The 21,681-nt window shown below is 45.6% G+C and overlaps 1 protein-coding gene across 4 annotated transcripts; it reads right to left on the bottom strand.

Annotated features, from left to right (window-relative positions):
* Positions 1-967: 967 nt before the first annotated feature.
* Hspbp1 (HSPA (Hsp70) binding protein 1) lies at positions 968-21,337 on the bottom strand. 4 transcript variants are annotated; one of them, XM_055595671.1, is made up of 8 exons: positions 21,201-21,337; positions 20,393-20,686; positions 18,061-18,265; positions 15,644-15,868; positions 3,662-3,817; positions 3,462-3,558; positions 2,266-2,377; positions 968-1,295 (listed from the first exon to the last, which is right to left on the bottom strand). In XM_055595671.1, the coding sequence occupies exons 2-8, from the start codon at positions 20,594-20,596 to the stop codon at positions 1,221-1,223; spliced, it is 1,074 nt and encodes a 357-aa protein (XP_055451646.1). In that variant the 5' UTR covers positions 20,597-20,686; positions 21,201-21,337; the 3' UTR covers positions 968-1,220. The 4 variants fall into 4 exon arrangements, with proteins under 4 accessions (XP_055451646.1, XP_055451647.1, XP_055451644.1 ...); XM_055595672.1 differs by having other exon boundaries at positions 20,393-20,683; XM_055595669.1 differs by lacking the exon at positions 21,201-21,337 and adding an exon at positions 21,012-21,194.
* Between the last annotated feature and the right edge of the window lie 344 nt (positions 21,338-21,681).

Genomic DNA, 21,681 nt, shown 5'->3' with positions numbered 1-21,681 from the left:
CCCTCTCTTGCAACAAGTGGAACACGTTACCGCTGGGATTCAGTCACTTGGGTCTCAGTTTACCCCAATATTCATGCCCCACTTCGTGCCCATTTTAGAGGTCAGCTATAGCTGTAAGGACTAGATAAGTGCTTGTAAGAAACTTTACTTTTCCTTCTTTAAAGCAGCCGATTGGTACTTATATTACGGGGAAGTTTTGAGCCATGTTTGTGTATATTCTCTTGTCTTTAAAGGAGGTAATTTGTTTTTTTCCACACCTTAATTCTCAAATGGCTTTAGTGGATTTGCATTCACGGATTAAAACCTGCCAGTAATTTTTCTGTCTTGTTTCTTCTGAGCTGAGCTGTTTCTAATTTTTTTTTTTTTTTATCTTTGTATTGGCTAGCTAGTTCTATGTAACAGACCACCTTCACATAACTTAAACACTAGTTCTACTCCCAATGTCTCTTTTTCTTTCAGTCTGGGACCCACATTTCAGGGTAGGTCTTCTCTCCACAATTAAACCGTCTCATAGACACACTGGAGATGTGTTTTCATGGTTATTCTAAATCCAGCCAACTTGACAATGAAGATTAACCTGCACATAAAACTTCCTTTAGGGATGACTGAGCTGGCTCCATTGATAAAGGTGATTGCTGTGCAAGCCTTATGACCTGATTCAATTTAAAATTCGATTCCCAATACCCACATGGGGGAAGGGGAGAAGCTACTCCCCACATGTTGTCCCTGACCCCCACCCACAAGCTATGCCCTGCCCTTACACACTTAAATATATGTTTGGGTTTTTTTTTTTAAGTGTATATTTGGAAAGGACATATGATCCCAGCACTACAAAGGCTGGAAAATAAAAGGAGACAACAGCTCTGAAACTGAGAAGAGCAACATTTTAATTATCCCTGTAGTGAACCTTGCCCCCTCGTGCCTTCCATAAGAACCTTCCAAAAACCAAAGCAAGACAGTACAGGGGAGCGGGAGAAATGCTTTTATTGGAAGAGCAGTGTGGACAGGAGAAGAAAGGATGACAGAAAGCAAGGGAAAGGGATCCAAGGGGCCAGCACCTTTCTCAGCAACCCCTCCAGGGGGCTGCCCAAAGATGGGCTGGCAGGCCCAGGCCCAGCCAGGCCCAAACAAGGCCTGGAAATCCCTTGGGAGACACCTGGGAAGGAAGGAGGCAGGAGGCCTGGGGTTCCTACGCAGAGAATGCAGTAAGCCACCTGGTCTCACCGATCCATGCTGTCGTCAGTGGGGCTGGAGAAACAGGTCTGTAACAGCTTTTCACAGAACTCCAGCTCCTCCTAGATCAGGGTAAGAGGAGTCCTGAGCACAGGGGCAGACCTACCTCCCATACATTCAGCAGCCAGAACATCCCCCTCTACTCCTTGGCTACCACCTGCCCACTCCAGTAGCCACGGGGCTTTCCCAGTGACCACTACTCAGATCACCAATCCTTGCCCTGCTCATGGGTTTCTGAGGTCTGGAAATAAAGACTTGAGGCCTCCCAAACTGGTCTGTCCTCACATCAACCCTGTGGCTCGTATATTCAGCCCAGGGAAAGGTGCTGACCACCAAGCCTAAGGATCTGAGCTCAATCCCCATAACCCATGTTGTGGAAGGGAAGAACTGACTCCCACAAACTGTCCTGTGACCTCAACCCCTGCACCCATGGGCACACATCTGCTCCCCTCCCCCACACACTAATTACATTTTTTAAAGCTGTATTTTATGGGGGTGGGATAAAGAGTTTTTATGTCATCGTGTACGCACTAATGTGCGTGCATGTGTGTGAAAACTAGAGGTTCCCAGAGGCCATATCAGGCAGCTCACAACCACCTGTAACTTCAGCTCTAGAGGTTCCAAAGCCTTCCACTGGTTCCAAAGGCAACCCCCCACACACCATACATACACATAGAAGCACAGACATAATCCTTTTTAATTAAAAAAAAAAAAAAGATTCACCATTCAAATAAATAAGTTAGAAAAAATATGAATACTAAGTCAACTGTGATCATTCATTACTTACCTAATGAATTAGCACTCTTAAATACTTTAATTAAATAAAGTTGTTATCACTTTTGTGATACATAATGCCTAATCAGTTTAATTATCATCCGGTTTATAGAATATTTCTCCCTTCCCCACTGACACAACATGTGGTCCTCGGTGTTAGATGATAGGAGAAAGCACGATAGTGAGAAAAGGAAGGCAGGGACATATGGAGCTCATAGGCCACAGGGCCAGCACAGGACTCAACCCCACCCCTTCTACCTGGTACTCCTCATGCTGCTGTAAGAGTTGGCAGCGGTGACGGAGCAGCTCCTCCAGGCCCAGCTCAGGTTCCCGGCATTCACGAACACCCTGGGGAAAGTCCGTCACAAGGCTAGAGGGCGGACACAAGAACAGACCTGAGGACCCCATCTGCAGCAAAGAACACAACCCAGCTCCTAGCCCTCACCACTGCTCCTATGGGAGCCAAGGTATACCATAGCCCTACAGTGGGTCTCAGTTCTCCATCTGAGAAAACTGCCATCCAGCTGCACATGAGCACAAAGTTTGGATGGTGCCTGCCATGATGTCTATGCTGACTCCACCATGGTCCAGCTGTGTCCAAGTTTTGATGCAATGTTGTCATCTACAAAGTTCATACTAGAGAATGGTATAATTGAGTTATTTTAAGAAACCTTGGTGGGGTGGTGCTGGCACAAAACCTCTAATCCCTGCACTCAGGAGGCAAAGGCAGATGGACCTCTGAGTTTGAGGCCAGCCTGGTTATATAGTGAGTTCCAGAACAGCCTGGGCAACACACACATACACACGCATGTGCACATACATACGTACATACACACACACACACACACACACACACAAAAAAAAAAAAAAAAAAAAAAAACCCTGTCTTGCAAAAAGAGAGAGAAATCTTATGGTGTGGGGGTTGGAGAGATGGCTTAGTGGTTAAGAGGGCCCAGGTTCAATTCCTGGCACCACACGGCCATTCTCACCTGTCTATAACTTCACTTACAGGGTTTCTGACACCTTCACAAAAGCATCCATGTAAGCAAAACACCAGTGAACATAAAATAAATTATATATATGTATATTATATAGTTTTAAGTCTTTATATATATATGTGTGTGTGTGTGTGTGTATAAAGAAATCTTACAGTGTTTTTAAGTTTATAATTCTCTATTGGGTAGCATTCTGAGGCACATGTAACCGAAAGCCTGCAGGTTGAAAAAGTCAAGAATACTAATTTGTTCACCCTGTGAACTGTAAGAAGGGCTTCTCCCTCCCAAGAACTGAGGAAATATAGTATGACCCTGCTCCTCTCTGGCCTAGAATCTTCATCTCCCACAGGGATTGTTCTGGTGTAGGGTCCCAGCATAGGGGCAGACTAGTGCCTGAACTGCTCGTTCTGTGGGGACCCCATCCAAGGCCCTTTCCTCCTTGGACCCCAGCATACCTACCTGCACAGGGCTCCAAGCACATGCTCGTGGAAAGGGCTGTGCTCTGTCCTTACAAGCGCCACCAGCTGCTGGACCATCCCCATGGAACAAAGGGTTCCTGGGGAAAGAACTGCGGGAGTCAGGAACATGATTCCCACACCACTCCCATGTTCCCCAAATGTCCTTCTCAGGGCATTCGTATGCCCTCTCAGCCACCTCACCTTTGTGTTCAGGGTGGCCCACCAGCAGGTTCTGTAGCAGGAATGCCGACTTGACCTTGAGTTTCTGCACTTGCTGCTGCATGGCCCGCATCAGCACAGAGAATCCATCTAGGCGGAGGAACTGCAGCAACCCAGCCTCCTGCTCTCGGACGAGACCTGGAGAGAAAGGCAGAGCTTTGAGGTCCCAGTCGCCATGGCCTCCATCATCATCATCGTCAACCCAACAAGCAACACCACTAGCCTTATGACCATCACCACCATCTCAGTTACTACAACTACCAACACCACCCATCCACTATTATCATCGATGCCATCACAAGTATCCTTACTACACTATCATCACCATCGCCAGCACACCAATCTCTGTTCCCACCATCATTACTAAAACCATCAATACCACCATCAGCACTATGACCATCAACACCATTTCCAGTACACAACCATAGTCACCTCTCCTATCAGCAGAACTACAGCCCTGAACACCATCACCACCATCTCACTATTACTATCCCAACCAGCATTACTATCACGAACATAATCACCACTACAAACAGCCAGCACCACCACCATTACCATCACCACCACCATCACTTCAACAATCAGCACTATTGTCACCACGATCACGATCATCACTGTCCCATCACCACCACCATCACAATCACCACCACATCATTTAGTCCAGCATCATAACCCATATGATGCCTATAACTCTGTGGTTTTTAGGATGTTCACAAACCTATGAAACCATCACTATCACTAACTCCAGAATATTTACATCGTGTCGGTACCCACTACATGTCATTCCCATTCCCAGTTTCCCTCCAGTCCCTGCACCGGGGGTCTAGTTTCTTTCCCTACGGATTTGCCTATCCTACATACTTCATATGAATGGACTCATACAATATGGAACCTTCCGTATCTAACTTTGTTCACTCAACCAAATCTTTTCAAGGTGCATCCATGTTATAAATTCTGAAAGTACGTCACTTTTTCTTACAATGTTCTATTGTAGGGCACAACACATTTTTATGCATCATTACCTTCTACCCTCCACAAGTGCCCTACAGGTAGGTGCTCTTAGGTGCCCATTTTATCTATTACCCATTCACTTATTTTGGTCTTTTTCTGCTTGTATACATGATACATATGTGTCCTTGTGTTCACACGTCCACATGCATGTGGAGGCCAGAGGTCATATCAGGTGTTGCCCAGAATCACAGCCCACCTTGATTTTTAGCCATGCCTTCTCCCCAAAGCTCTAGCTTCTCCAGTTAGAGTACACCTAATACCTAGGGAGTTCCAGGGACCAATGTCTGCCTCCCAAGCTCTGGGATTGCAGCCACAGGCTCCATGCTTAGCTTGTTAAATGGGTACTGGAGATCTGAACTCAGGTCCTCATGATTGCAAGAACTTTACCAACTAAATCGTTTCTCCAGAGCTTACTTGGGTCTTTTAAGATAAGGTTTTATATGTCTCAGTCTGGCCTCCAACGCCCTCAGAAAGCCAAAGGTAAGCCTGCACTCTTCTAAGTCTTACCAATTCCACCTTCAAAATGCAGAGATTATATGAACGCACCATCACACAGCTTAAATTCCCATTTTACAGACAAGAAACCCAAGGCCAAGACAAGCAGACTACCAAGCTTGCATGAGGATTCTGAGCAGCCTCCGAGCAGAACAAGAGCCAACCAGGGATGCATCTGCAGGAAGGCTAGCTCCTGGGCAAGCTTCAAGCTCAGATAGGAGCCACTGCAAATTCAAAGCCACTATGTACCTCACATGTGACAAGTGTGACTAAGGGCTGGGCTGTTCCTTTCAGGTTCATTGAAACAACAAGAAATAATGCAAATGTTTCCATAAAAACACAACTCTGAGCCAGGCACAGTGGCACATGCCTTTAATCCCAGCACTGAGAGTTTGAGGCCAGCCTGGTCTACAAAGTGAATCCAAGAAAGCAAAGGCTACACACAGAAACCCTGTCTTGAAAATGAAAACAAAACAAAACAAGCCACAACTCTGCTGTTTTAGTAAAACTATACACCATCCATTGGAAATTCCACACCTAAACTGAGAAGTGCTACGTGTAGAATGCATACCTAGTACTTCTGAAGATAAAAAGACAAAAAGCATCTAATTAATAGTCCATTTGCAGGGGGAGGAGGGATGGCTCAGTAGTTAAGAGCACTGGCTGCGGCTGCTCTCCTAGAAGACCCAGGACCACTTCCCAACATCCACATGTTAGCCCATAACCACCTGTAACTCCAATCCCAAAGGATCCAATGCTCTCCTCCTCCTGAGAAGTCAGGCACCAGGTATACAGGCACACATGCATATAAAACACCCATACACACACTATTACAAAGACATAAAAAAATATTTTAAAATTGGCCTGTCTCCACTATGTGCTCCAATCATTATAGTCAATAGTTAACTCCTTTTGTTTTCTCTTTTTTATAAAGATTGTTGTAGTTGCATGTGTACATGTGTGTTAGAGTACACGGGCCCACAGAGGCCAGAAGAGGGAATCAGATACCCTGGAGCTAGGGTCATAGGCAGTTATAAGCTGCCTGATAAGGATGTTAGGAACCAAACTCAGGTCCTCTGCAAAAACAGTATGCTGCTTTAAAAAAACAGCAAACAAACAAACAAACAAATGAAAAACAGCTGCTGAGTCAAGGCTACTGACTCCACTTCCAGAACAGCCAGGTTCAAATCCCAGTACCCATATGGCAGAGTTCACAACTGTCTTTAACTCCAAGACCTGATACTCTCACACAGCCATACATGCAAGAAAATACCCATGCACATAAGATAAAGGTAAATAAGTTAAAAAAAATTTTTTTAATTGCTGATCCATCTCTCCAGCTTGTTTTCTTTTTCAAGACTTACTGTGTGTTAGTTAGGGTGGCCCTGAACTCATGATTCTTCTTCCTCAGTTTCCTAAATGCCCTAAATGCTGGGACTATAAGCATATGTTACCATGCCTGAACTTAATAAAATATTATTTAAAAGAAAAGACTTGCGGCTGGCTCAGCAGTTCAGAGCACTGGCTGCTCTTGCAGAGGGCCCAGTTGTATTCCCAGCACCCACAGGTAGCTAATGATCACCTCTAACTCCAGTACCAGGAGACTGAATAACATCTTCTGGATTCTGTGGGCACCTAAACAAGCAAACCATTTTCTTTCTCTCTCTCTCTCTCTTTTGGGGGAGGTTGTTTTTCTGTGTACCTGGCTGTCCTTGAACTCATAAAGGTATACCCTTGCCTCTGCCCCCCAGTGCTGGGTTGAAGGCATATGGCACAACCTCTTAGCTGCTTGTTTGGGACAGAAGGCTGGTTGTAGTAGTAAGCCCCTGTAATCTCCGTTTAGAAGCAAGAGGACTGCTGCCAGGCCAAGTCCACCTTACACAGCAAGCACCAAGCCAGGCAACACCATGCAGTGAGAGTCTGTCTCAAAAGCTGAAAAAAAAAAGAGTCCTGGTGGCGGTGGCAGTGGTGCACACCTTTAATCCCAGCACTCCAGAGGCAGAGTCTGCAGGAAGATCTCTGAGGCCAGCCTGATCTACAGAACAAGGACAGCTGGGGATGTTACACAGAGAAATCCTGTCTTGAAACAAACAAAAATTTAAAGAAAATAATAATAGCTGGTCATGGCAGCACCTGTCTAAAAATCCCAGAACTCAGAATTCAAGATCATCTTTAATGATACAGTGAGTGTTGAGGCCAGCCATGACTATCTGAGACCCTATTCTAAAAAGCACTTCGAAATAAAACTAGATAAAACAAATAACACAATAATCCATGGGCAGGAGACACGAGGCACCACAAACTCAACAGGCAAACACTACCTGAAAGCTCCACCTCCAAAGCATGACCAGGGGCCAGCATGGCCCCTGACCCTAGGGTTTTTCCACCTGGACATGGTAAGCACTTGGGGCTGGATCAACCGGTGCTGTGAGAGGTACCAAGAGCATGGCTAGATGTAGACTAGAGCCCTGACCCAGATGCTGACAGCTGAAAATACTTTGGTCATTACCAGTGTCCGTGGAGGGCACAGCCTCCAAGGACCTCTGCTTACTCACCTCAGTTTTCTTTCTTGCCTAAGTTATTACCATAATCCTACCTTTCACAGACCCTGGCTGGCCATCTCTTTTCTGTAACTGGGAAAGGCAGAAGGCTGGTACTGGTCTCAATGACAGGAAAGGTCAGCAACGAGGGCTACAATTCTCCCTTAAAAAGGCTACACTTAGCCAGGTGATGGCGGTACACACCTTTAATCCCAGAGGAAGGTGAATCTCAGTGAGTTTTTGGCCAGCCTGGTCTACAGAAGTAATTCAAGGATATTTAGGGCTACACAGAGAAACCCTGTCTCTGAAAACAAAACAAAACAAAACAAAACAAAACAAAACAAAACAAAACAAAAAGGCTACACTTACTCTGGGCTGAAAAGAAATGAGCTGCCAGGACAGAGGAAGGTTAAGTGCACATTACTACATAAAAGACCACCTAGCAAAGGGTGCGTCCTGGGTTGCAGTTACTGTGGCTGTGGTGCTCTGAATGAACGTGGCCCCTGGAGGCTCATAGAGAATGGCACTGTTAGGAGGTGTGGCCCTGCTAGGGTAGGTATAACCTTGTTGGAGGATGTGCATCACTAAAGAGTGGGTTTTGACATTTCAAATGCTCAAGCTAAGCCCAGTGTCACTCTCTTCCTGCTACCTGCTGATCTGGATATAAAACTCTCGGCCACCTCTCCAGCACCGCATCTGTCTGCATGCCACCATGCTTCCCGTTATGATAATGAACTAACCTCTGAACTGTAAGTCAACCCCAAATAAACACTTTCCTTTATAAGTCATGGTTCTTCACAGCAATAGAAACTCTAGCTGAGACAGTGGCATTCTGGAAAAGTCAAACTATAGCTTAGGGGTGTGATGTCCTGGCAGCTCTAGGCAGTGAAATGACTCTACATGGTTCTATCATGATAGATATGTGTCATCAGATGCCTGTCCAAACCAAAGAGTACACAATATGAGTTACAGACTGTAGGTAGATGAGACAGCAATGTGGTTTATCAGTTGTAGCAAATGTACATCTCTGCTGGGGTGATGATAAGGAAGGAGGTTGTGTAGGCATGGAACAGAGGGAAATAGAAAATCTCTCTAGATCTTGCAGTCTGTTTTCCTGTGAACCTAAAACTGCTCTAAGGCTGGAGATACTATGGAGTAGTAGAGTACTTGAATGCATGTACACGGTCCTGGGTTTGAAACCCACCTAACTGGGTATTTTGGTGCATGCCTGCAGTTCCAGCTCTGGAGAGGCTTGGGCAGAAGGACCAGCAGGTCAAGGTCATCCTCAGCTACAAAGCTAATTCAAGGCGAGGCTAGGCCACATGAAACCATGTCATAGAAACAAAACAAATGGGCTGGAGAGATGACTTAGTGGTTCAGAGTGTTTGCTGGTGCTGAGCATGATGTTGCACGCCTGTAATCCCAGCACTCAGGGAAGCAGAGGCAGATGGGTCTCTGTGTTTGAGGTCAGCCTGGTCTATAAAGCAAATCTAAGACAGTCAAGGTTACACATAGAAGACCTTTCTCGAAAAACCAAAACACACAAACAAACAAACAAAAAAAAATGTTTGCTGTTCTTCCCAAGGACCTGAGTTCAATTCTCAAAGCCTACAGCAGGCAATTGACAACCAGCTGATATCAAGGGCTCTGATGCTCTCTCCTTCTGAATATTACAGGAACCTGCTCTCCACATATACATATATACACACATGTACACAATTAAAAATAAAGCAGAAAGATCCTGCAAATTTAAAGCCTGCCTGGGCTTTATCAGGAGTTACACACAAGGTCACACTGGTTTACCTAAGACTCTCTCAAAAAACAATGGGCCACCATGATGGCTCAGCAGGTAAAGGCACTTGCTATGAAGCCTGATAAACCTGAGTTCAATCAAAGGAACCCATTGCTGGAAGATGAAAACCCAACTCCTACAAGTTGCCATTAGACCACTACACTTACACTATGGCACACATGCCCACACAAATGTAAAAAAAATTAAAAAATCTTAAAAATCCAAAAGCGGGGGGGGGGGGTACAGGGAGGATACAAAGTGAATAAACTGTAATTAATAAAAATAATTATAAAAAAATCCCAAAGCAAGAACCATATGTAGTAGCACACACTTGTAATCTTAGTATTTGGGAAGCAGGGGGATCATGAGGTCTTGGCTATATAGCAAGTTTGAGGTCAGGCTGGAATACACAAGACCCTGTCTGAAAAAGTAGAGAAGACAAGTCTAGTGAGATGGTTCAAAGGTAAAAGCAGTTGCTGCACCAAAAAGCTGACCTGAGTTTGATCCTCAGGTTCCTCATAAAGGTTAAAAAAAAGAACTGATTCCACAGCAAAGCAGCATGGATAAGCTGGGTGTGATGGTGCACACCTTTGACCCCAGCAATCCGGAGGTAGAGTCAAGAGGATCTCTGACTTCAAACCCAGCCTTGTCTACAGAGTGAGAGTCACACAGAGAAACTCCATCTTAGAAAAACCAAAAAGGAAGAGGAGGAAGTGGAGGAGGAAGAAAAGAAGAAGCAGAGATCAAACCAACAGAGGTGCAAGTGTATCTCCCTATCCTTCCCTGTCCTTTCCCCCACCTCAAGCCTGCACACACAAGACTCCAAGTAACCCATCTCTGAGTCTTTCTGAAACCCTTTCTGTGTGGAAACAAAGAACCACTTATAAAAGTGAAGTGACAGGGCATCCAAGTGTGTGCATTCACAAGAGAGGGACAGGAATGCAGTAATGTCCCTGCCTCAGGCAGTAGGAGCCCATGTGACCAAGCCCTACCAGTTCCTAGCACAGAACCCTGAAAAAAAGCCACACAACATCATTACTATAAAACCACACAAGGAAGGGCAGACACCACTCCACTGTGCACTTCAAAGCGGTTATGGGAACTCTATTTCAGAGTAAAATGGCAGTGTTGTTCTGCTAGCTCCCCCATTGCATCTGGAGAACCCACCATGCTGTGAGGCCAATTCAAGCCACCTGGGGCTTCTTTCCTCAGCCCTCAAATGCTTCCCTTCAGCAGCAGGCCACCTTGGACACAGACAGCCAACAGCAGAGGATGTATGTGGGCTCACAGACAGAATCAATGCCATGGTCCACTGCCCTGATGTTCAGGGTCTCATAAAGGCCCAAAGCAACAACTTCTTAAGTGAGCTAGCTGTTCTTGAGCCCTGACACACAGAAATGGCAAAAGAAATTGTCATTGCTGTGTAAAGAAGAGGGCTAAGGCAGTCCAAGACGAGCTGGGCAGAACCATTCAGATGGTCTGTACATGAAAATGAGAAGAAGAGAGGCTTTTATGTGCATGTCTGCCATACTCATCACACATCACACACAACCCACACAAGATACCCATACCAAACACCTCCCCCTACACACACACACATACCCACACACACTTAACAGAAATACTACCATGTACAAGAAGGGGAACAGGTGGTCTGGGTCAGGGGCTTTTCACTGCTAATCTTTGTAGCTGTCGTACTATGAACAATGTAACTTTTTACAGATTTCTTTACTGTTTTGTTTTCATTTTCTTTTCTCCTTTCCCCTCTCCACCTCTCTCAGCTTCCTCTCTCCCCAGGATCTTAGATAGCCCAGGCTAGCTTTGAATTCACTATATAACCAAGGGTGACATACACAAGGATAACCTTGAACTTCTGATATTGACTCCACCTCTCCACCTCCCAATGCTGAGGTTACAGGCATATGTAAACATACCTGGTTTATGTGGTACAGGGATCAAACCCAGGGCTCCCTGCATATCAAGTAAGCACTCTACCAACTGAGCTACATCCCCACCTCTGTTTCTTATTAGCCTTAAGCCTTCAAAGTGTAGCTCAAACTGATCTCCAAAAAAATTTAATTTTTTTTTTTTTGTTGTTGTTGTTTATTTTTTCCTTTTTTTTTTTTTTTTTTTTTGAGACAGGGTTTCTTTGTGTAGCTTTAGCTCTCGTGGAGCTCACAATGTAGACTAGCTGGCCTCACACTCAGCAATCCACCTGTGTCTGCTGGAAGAGCTGGGATTAAAGGCATAAGCCAGCTGACCTCCAATTTACAGGCATCCTCCTGATCCACTCCCAGAGGTTGAATCACAAATGTGTACCAACATTTTCAGAACTCTGTATTTTTAATATTATAAAAAAATCTTCATTGGAGGCAGGGGTTTCTAAAACACAGTCTCACTGTAGAGCGCAGGCTGTCCTAGAATTCACAGAACTTCTCCTGCTTAGCTTGCCTCTCACTTATCAGAATTATAGGTGTGAATCACCACGTTCACCTCATGGAATGTCTTCTAAAAAGGGGTTGGGACTGGATAGGCTAGAGAGAGAGCTCACTTACTACTACTCTTTCAAAGGACCCAAATTCGGTACCCAGAACCCACATATAACTCCAGACCCAGGGAAGCCAATGCATTTAGCATCTGCGGGCACTCATGTGCTCACATACAGAAACACACATACTCTTACACACAGAAATACACATATCCATACACACAAACACACATACCCCTTAACACACAGAAGCCTACACACAAACACGCACATACTCCTCCACACAGAAACACACATACACAGAACTAAAAATAATCTTAAAATAGGTTCTTTAAAAAAAAAAGGGGGGGGAGGGCTAAAAAGATGGCTCGGCAGCTAAGAGCACATCTTGCTCTTGCAGAGAGGACCTAGGCTCAGTTCCCAGCACCCACATGGCAACTCCCAACCTCCCATAAATCAAGTTCAAGGAGATACAATGCTCTCTCCTGGCCTCCTCAGGCACTGCATATATGTGGTGCACACATATACATGCATGCAAAAAATTCATGCACATAAAAAACATAAACAATAAATCTTAAAATACGAGAGGAAAGCTTTGCAGGTCCTTCGCTACTCACCTCCAAATGCAGCTGTAGCAGATGTGCGGCTTAGGGTTAGGCTATCCTGTGTCTCTTCACTTCATGCCCCTAATTTGGCCATCACTTTCCAAGGCTGCCCTACTCCAGACTTCCTTCCTGCCTCAGATTAAAATGCTTCCTCCTTGATGAAAGCCCTCTCCTATTCAAGCCTTCCTTGTTCCTCCCACTAGCCTCTATGCCCCAGAAGCATCTGCCCATCTGTTGTGAACAAGCACACCAGAGCTCCAGAAGCAGAGGAGGACAAATGAAAAAGAATGTGGGTTAGAGGCTCCTCCAACATACTTCATGTCTCTTTCTTTCTCTCCAGCTCCCTCTTCTTCTCTCCACAATCTAGCTTTGTAACCCTCTTTGGCCTCAAACTCATGGCAATCCCCGAGCCCTGGAATTACAAGTACAGACCACCAGGCCTGACTTTACACATCCCACTTCAATGATAATGTGTAACTGCTAGAGCTGAGGAACAGTCACTGGTTGTAGGTCAGTTAGTAGTAGAATGCTTCCCTGCATTCACAAAACCCCAGGTTCAGTTCTCAGCAGCTCATTAGTCAAGCATGGTGGTGCATACCTAAACTCCCAGAGCTCTGGAAAGATACAGGCAGGAAGGCAAGAAATTAAAGGTCATCTGTGGTACAGAGTTCAAGGCCAATCTGGTATATATGAGATCCTGTCTCAAAATGGAAAGGAGCCATGTATGGTGGTATACACCTTTAATCCCAACACCTGGAAGCAGAGGCAAAACTCTCAGCATTCAATGCTAGGTAGTTCTAGGATAGCCAGGGCTACACTAAGAAGACCTATCTTGAAAAAGAAAAACAAAGAAAGAGAAGAAAAAAAAAAAGGAGAAAGTTTATCCTTGAAGAGATAAACAAGGAGTCCCCATATGTCCTTGCAAGTGCATTCTGAAGTGCATACCCCAAGACTTGAACCCTGCTCACAGCAGCAAAACAGCCAAGTGGCTGAGACAACCCAGACTCCCATTGGCAGATGGAGAGATAAACAAAATGTGCTGTGTCAATATGATGGAATGTCATTCAGCTATAAAAAGGAATAAAGTACTGATACATGCCACAAGGATGAACACTATGCTCAGCGAAAGAATCCAGAAGCAAAAGGCCATATGGGCACATGGTTCTGTTTACAGGCAATGTCAAGTACAGGCAAACTCTCAGATACACTAGACACGTGGCTGCAAAGAGCTGGGCTAGGGGATATGGAGAGGGACTGCTGTATGCCCACAAAGACCAGCTCAAGCTAATAAATGTTAAGTTGAAGGAATAAGCAAAAAATTACTACATTGTACACTTTAAAATGACAGATATAGCTGGGACTGGGGACTCCAACCTTCTTGGAAGACAGAGGCAGGAGGTTGACAAGTTCAAAGTTTGCATGGACTATAGAGTGAGTTCAAGGCCAACCTAGGAAAACTTAACAAGATCCTGCCTCAAAACAAAAAGGTAAAGATAGTTGGGGGCATACTGCAGAGGGTTTGTCTACCACACACAAAGCCCCGTGTTCGATCTGCAGAGCTCCATAAACTAAGCATGGTGCTGCATATTTGTAATCCCAGCACTTCAGAGATGGTGGCAGAATCTGAAGCATATGACTTGTAGGAGAGGCACTCATAAGACCCCACCCATCCCTTAGATATTCTGGCCAAACTGTCACTGCAGTGGGGAGTAGGAGTTCCTATTTCTCAGTGCTGTGGCCACTGGTTAAGTTGCCTGTGCTCCGGTATAATCACCCTCCTCATAAAAACAACCCTAATTAAAGGCACTAGGTCACAAAAACAATAGAGATATGAAATAGGAGGTGGACTTGCTAGCAGATAATCTCTTGAGAGTTTAAGGCCAGCATGGTCTACATAGATAGTTCCAGGCCAACCAGAGCTACATAGTGATACCCTGTCTCAAGAGAGAAAGAGAATTTTCTGGTCATTCTCAACTCTAAAGAGCTCCAGCGTGGAGCCGGGTGCAGTGGCGCACACATGTAATTGCAGCACTCGGGGAGGCAGAGGCAGGGGGATCTCTGTGAGTTTGAGGCCAGCCTGGTCTAGAAAGCAAGTCCAGGACAGCCAAGGCTACACAGAGAAACCTTGTCTTGAAAAACCAAGAAAAAAAAAAAAAAAAAGAGTTCTAGCCTAGACTATATGAGATATTACCTCTTAAAAAAATAAAAAAAAAAAAAAAAAAACAGGGCTTGTGACATAGCTTATCAGATAAAGGTATTTGCCACCAGCCTAAGGACCTGAATTCAACCCCTGGTGCCTTGCATGGTAGAAGGAGACACAAATCACATACATTATAAAAATAAAACCAAAAATCAGCAATAAGCAAGTGCCCCAAGATGCCAGTTTTCTTCCTGTCCCCAAGCTGGCAGCTAAATCTGGACTAAAGTCTCTGTCCATGCCTCGGACCCTGCTTCACAGGCAATGAGGACAGACAGCATTCATGTAGAGTCACCACGGCCCTCACTGAGGGACTCTGCCCTGTCTGGAGAAGTGTTGGTTGTTATAACTGGGAATGCTCCTGTGTCTCCAGTCAGTGGAAGCCACAAGCACAGCTCATATCCTACAACATACAGGATGCTCACCAAGGCAGAAAACGAACTGACCCCACACATGGACAAAGAATCAAGCTGGAACACAAGGTCATCACCACCACTGCCCAGGTATTGTTAGTATCTGGTTCTGACTTCACTACTCTGGAACCTCTCACACAGAGTCCCAAGAGGAATATGCATCAAGCTGGGCGGTGGTGGCAAACGCCATTATACCCAGCACTCACAGAGGCAGAGGTAGGCAGATCTTTGTGAGTTCAAGGCTACCCTCTTTCTACACAATAAGTTCCCTGACTCAAAAAAAAAAAAAAAAAAAAAAAAGAATATGAATAAAAAAATAAAGGAAGAGCCCAACCTTTTATCCCCTGTGGAGGATCCAGCAAGCCCCACCCCTGAGGTCAACACTGGCCCCAGGCCCTCCCCCAGCAATCTTGGGACACTCACAGGAGATGGCGAAGAGGGCCTTGACGCGTACCGTGTCGCAGGAGTCCCGGTCGAGCAGCCGAAGAAGCTTGCGCAGGGCACCCAAGCCCAACACCTGCTCCTGGATGGCCGCAACATTCTGGCTGCAAGTGCCAATGAGCTGTGCGGCCCTCCAGCGCAGCCCTGCAGGCCCCGCCTCTAGGTATCGGCCCACCAGCAGGTGCATGCCTGACAGCTGGCAGAAATCTACAGACAGAATAGGGGAGAGAACTGTCAAACCCTACTCACAGGCTGACCTCTTACTCCTTAGAATGTGACTGTATTCAGAGACAAGGAAAGGAAAGGTTGATTAATGGGAAAGGGGCCTCCCTTGGGGATGATGAGAAGTTTCGGAAGTGAAACAGGTCTGAGATTAAGGCAATAGCTCAGTTGATAAGAGTGCTTGCCCAGCACTCATGAAGCCCTGAGTTTCAAGCTCAGCACCATATAAAATAGGCAGAATGGTATACTCAGCACCGAGGAGGCAGCAAGATCAAAAGTTCAAGGTCATCCTCAGCTACATAGGAAGGTTAAGGCCTGCCTGGTTTACATAAAACACTGTCACAAAATAGAGATAATCCCAGAGACTCAGAAAGCTGAGCCAGAGTAGAGTATAATAGTACATTCCTTTAATCCCAGCACTTGGGAGGCAGAAGCAGGTGGATCTCTGAGTTCAAGGTCAGCCTGGTTTATGTACTAAGTTTCAGGACAGCCAGAGCTCTGTCCTGGAAAAAAAAAAAAAGCTGAGATAGGAGAATCAAAAGTTCCACATGGGCTACAGAGAAAGTTCAAGACCAGGCTCAGCAACTTTGTTTGACCCTGGCTCAAAATACAAAATGAAAAGAGGGCTAATGGTATGGCCTGATACAGTGTGCTTGCCTGACATGCTGGAGGTCCTGAATTCCATCCCTGGTACCACAAAACGTTCTAGAACCTGGTGGTGATAGTTACACAGTATCATGAATATTCTGAATGCTGTCCAGTATGCTAGGACAAACCTGTAATTCTAACACTTAGAATGCAGAAACAGAAGGATAGCCACAAAGTCAATGTTAGCTAGGATGTTATAGACTGCCTCAAAAAAAAAAAAAAAAAAAAAAAAAAAAAGGCTTGGTGGTAGTGGCACATACCTCTAATCCTAGCACTCAGGAGGCAAAGACAGTCAAATCTGAGTTCAATGCTAGCCTGGTCTAAAGAGTGAATTCCAGACAGCCAAGGCTACACAAGAAACCCTGTCCCAAAAAAACCAATCACCCACATAGCGCCAAAGTAAAATCAAATCAAATCAATGAATGCTACAGAATTATACACTTGAAATGGTTACTTCTGTTTTGTGACTTTTTATATTTACTTATTTATTTGTTGTGTGTGTGTGCAGCCACATGTTTGGTTACCAACACCCACAAACAGGCAGATCACAACTTCCTGTAACTCCAGTTCCAGGAGATCCAAAGCCTGCCTCTAGCCTTCCAGGGCACCAGATATGCATGTGGTACATATACATGCACTCATGCATAAACATAAAATAAAAATACATAGCACATGCCTTTAATCCTAACCTTCAGGAGGCAAAGGCAGGTGGATCTTTGTGAGTTCAAGGCAGAGCCTAAAATATAAATAAACTGAGTTCTAGGCCAGCAAGGACAACACAATGAGACCTGTCTCAAAAAACAAAAACAAAAACAAAACAAAACCTCGGTGTGGTAGCACATGCCTTTAATCCCAATACATGAAAGGCAGGTAAATATCTGTGAGTTCGAAACCATTCTGGCCTACAGAGCTCTAAGCCAGTGAGATTTTTGTCTCATATAATACATACATAAATACATAAATAAATAAATAGGGTGATATATATATATATATATATATATATATATATATATATATATATGTGAATGTGACCTGTGAATGCACCTTGACCCTGGATGCTTCAATGCCATTACCTATCCTAGACTCACACATGCCCCAGGCTTCCTTAATAGTATTCCTGACTGTTCTGACCACAATAGCACAATCCTACCTCAGGACCTTTGCAGTAGCTACTGCCTTGAATGCTTTTTCCAAACCTGGGATAATCTCAAGACATACTCTTACTGTACCTCAAAGTGGTCTCACTTTACCACTCCACCCCCAGCCATCTTCCTTCTCATCCTCTAGAGTAGAGGTGGATGGCCAGCAGATTAGGGGGTAAAGGATCAGTCTCAGGACTTATCAAGAAAGTGGCAGAACAAATCTGTCACCACAGTGACTTGGTAGGGTGCGAGAAGGGCCTTGTACCTGTGCTAACAAAAAAAGGAGAGCCTGGGAGGAGATGCTGGTGCAGTCCAGGAGAGAGGGGACAAGGGCTGAGCCATACAGGATGTGGAACACTCTGTTGGGAGATGGGGTGGGAGGGGTACCTGCCGCATTGTCCATGTTCTCACACAGGTCTGCCAGCAGCTCTAGTGCCCCTTCCCGCTCCTGCTGGTCAGTGGCCAGCTCAGCTTCACCAGCAGTTGGGGGTATGGGCTGGGACAGTACCCGGAGGCAGCTCTTCATCTGCTCCACCTCCTCTCGCTGGCCCCGGAAGGCAGCAGACATGGCTTCCTGCAGCCACTGGCGTCTCTAGGGAAGAAGGGAAAAGGGTGGGGAGAGAAGCAGAAGTCTCTCAGTGACATTACCTAGGGAGTGACATTAATATGACAGCCAAATGCAAGGGCTGATGATTCTTTCCATCACCAAGTATGTAGGAAACATGGTGGCAAAGCACAAAGGTCTCATTCAAGTCTTCTCTAGATTCTAGGGACTCGGTCCTGAGAAGGCTGGTTAAAGAAGAAGCAAAAGTGCCTTTCAGGGGGTGTGGGTGGTGAACAGAGAAAGGCTAGAGGAAAATAAATACAATAGTATGTGATACGACATGACAATATGACAAGCAACACAGAGTAAGATTAAGTAGAGTGGAGGACCATGGCAGTGTAGATAAGCCTGCAGAACCAAATAGGATCATCTTAGAGGGTCATGTGTCAACAATGAAATAGACCAGGGAGTAGCCAGGCAAAATACTAGAAAGAATACTCAAGGCAAAGGAAACCAACAGCTGAAACAAGGTTAAGTAAGAGAAAAAAGCTGAGGAGAGAGAAACACCCCAGGAAAAGAGCAGGTTGAATCTTATAGGCCTAGATTTCACTCTGAATGAGGTGGGTGGAGCTGCAAAGGGAGTTCTCAGCAGAGAGGTAGAGACATGGATGAGAAGCACGAGAACAGAGAAAAGGAAGCTTGGTAGGAGACTAAGTGGTCCATGCAAGAGAAAGAGTTATGGAGCTGATCACACATGCCTGTAATCTCACCACTACAGCAGGAGAGGAAAAAAAGAAAGATTAGAAGTTCAAGAACAACCTCAGCTATGTAGCAATGTGAAAAATGGCCAGATCCTGGACTCGAAAAAGAGAACCAATTGTACAGCTAAGGTAGAAGCTGAGAGAGAAATCAGGGTGACCCAGGGGCTCTGTCCAGAGCAACTGGCAGCTTTGGATGCACTCATTTCTCACAAAATGTCAGGTTTGAGGATCTGCTACATAACCAGAGGTCTTTGCATCTATGCTCTGGTGAAACTCTGAGCTAGATGGCTCTGAATTGTGTCAAGTGTCCTGAGAACTACATGAGGTTAAACGGTATCCCTAGCCTGCACTCTCCACCAAGTTGTAACAAGAAAGGCTCCACCCATGCCAATTGTCCTCTGGAGAATTAAAACAAACAAAAAACAGAAAGGATAGAGAACGAGGAGAAATCAACAAATGACACAGACAAGGACAATCAAGTTCAGAGGAAAGAGGAAAACCAGAAGACTACATTGTCCCAAAAGAGAAGCTTCAAGAAAACTGACATGACCAGCACACACCTGTAATCCTAGTACTTTGGAGGTGTAGGCAGGAAGATCATGAGGGCAAGGTCATTTTGGCTAGCCTGATCAGTATGAGACCTTAATCTCAAAGGAGAAAAAAGGGGAAGAGGTTGTAAAACTTTGTGATCATTCTCCCAGACAAATTTGACCAAACTATCCCATTGTTCTGTGCCTATTTCCTCCCTGTGCTGTAAAGGTTTTTTTCACAATGTAAATAAATTATTCCATAACTTAATCGAATTGCTACAATATTCTATGTATATAGTAACTGTCAGCTAAAAAAATATATGTAAAATTCCTATCAACCTCAAGACACTTCTGTCAAGGTTCATTATGGCTATTCCAAATGCACTGATTTAAAAAAAAAATCTGAGGCAGAAAAAGGATGTGGCTTGCCTAACCAAGGTCATGGTTGGCTAAGCCCAACTACATAGTGTGTACAGGTAAGTATAAACTGGAACATCAGAACTGCCTGATTGGCAGTTACTATTGGCATTACTATTATTATTATCATCAATTCAAAAATGAATGAAAACTTGAGGATTAGAAAGATCAAATAATACACCTAAGGTCACAGCTGTGGGGAAAAGCTGAATCCACTTCTGTCTGGTTCCAGAGAAGCCAGGCTTTTTTTTTTTTTTTTTTTTTTCTTTTTTCTCATCACGAGACTATTATGCCTCTCAGGCTGTGATCAGACACTTCACAGCTGACCTTCAGTTATCATGATGCCACATTTAGACTCTGTCTCACCACCCGGGAAGACAACAGCTTCTAGCTCACTAAGCCACTCTTCCCAAGACACTTATGTGCCCAGGACCCCCACCCCAGTTTCTTGGATCCTCATACTTTACCTCCTCGCTCATGGGTTCTGGAGGGGGGTCTGGCTCATCAGAGCCCGCAGTAATAGCCATCTGCAGCAGGCCTTGGAGGTTCCGTGGGGGCCGGGGGTTGCCAGAGGCCTCCGCAGAGGAGCTGCTGCCCCCTGACGAGCAACCCTGGGTGGCGGGAGGCAGCGCGAGGGGGAGACGACTACCCCCTGAGCCTTTGTCTGCCATGGACCTTCTGCGAAGGGAGAATGTGTTGAAGGAAGATGGTCACCGCTGAGGCAGCTCTGGCGTCCGGATGGGTTGACTCCTGAAGGTCTGCTGAGAAGGTGGCATTTTGGAGGTGTTAGGCGCCTCCTCACAATCCCAAACCATTCTGCCTGTACCCACCTTAACCATAGCCCCCTTTCCTTGCTTCATACCAACAGGACCCTTCCCCAAATCCAGCTGCCCCTCCTTCCTCCCGGGCAACAGGCCCCACCCACTCTCCCTGGCAACGAGCCCCCCCAAGCTCCACAGCTTGCGTCCTCGTCTCTTAGCAACACTACTGCACCGCCTCCATGGCAACAAGCCTTCCCTCAGTCTCCTTAGCAACAAGTCTCCTCCCTTGTCTTTGAAGAGGAGCCCCTAATGGGGCCGATCTCACCTTCCCGGGTCTAGAGCCGCCACCAAGCTTAAAGACAGACTCGCCTGCACCTGACTCTGTTGGGCGCCGCCATCTTTACCGGAAATACGCACGATCTCACTCGGAAGTGCCTCACCCCAGCTGTTTGTCCAAGTCTAAGCAGCACCTCTTGGCGCAAACCGTACTCAGCTCTGTCGACTAGGCCCTCACCTCCCTCATTTCTCGCGTTTGTCATAAGCCCCGCTCCTGGCTCCTTTGTAAGCCTTAGCGAATACGGGACTCTTATTGCGAACTCCTCCCCTTCTAGGCATAGGTTCCGCCTACGCACGTATTCCCCGCCTCTATTCTAGGCCTTTCGGCCTTTGCCAGTCAAGTCCCTCCTCTTTCTAAACTACCTGTAACGTCAACTTGTCCTGTTCGGCCACGCCCCTACATAGGCCACGCCCCCTTTCTGCTGCTTGTCGAGCTTTGTCTGCACCTCTCAATTTATTTTTTTTCTCGTGTGTAGTCTGCCTGCATGACTACACACAAAAGAAAGGCACCAGATCTCAATATAGATGGTTATGAGCCACCATGTGGTTGCTGGGAATTGAACTCAGGACGTTTGGAAGAACAGCCTGTGCTCTTAACCTCTGAGCCATCTTTCCAGCCCTTCTCAATTGATTTTAACTGCAGTTGCTACTGGAGTCTT

The sequence above is a fragment of the Psammomys obesus genome, unplaced genomic scaffold, assembly GCF_907164565.1.
Source record: "Psammomys obesus unplaced genomic scaffold, mPsaObe1.curated_primary_1811, whole genome shotgun sequence".
Classification (NCBI taxonomy): Eukaryota; Metazoa; Chordata; class Mammalia; order Rodentia; family Muridae; genus Psammomys; species Psammomys obesus.
The sequence above is the reverse complement of the archived record's forward strand: the minus strand, read 5'-3'. Positions and strand labels throughout refer to the sequence as shown.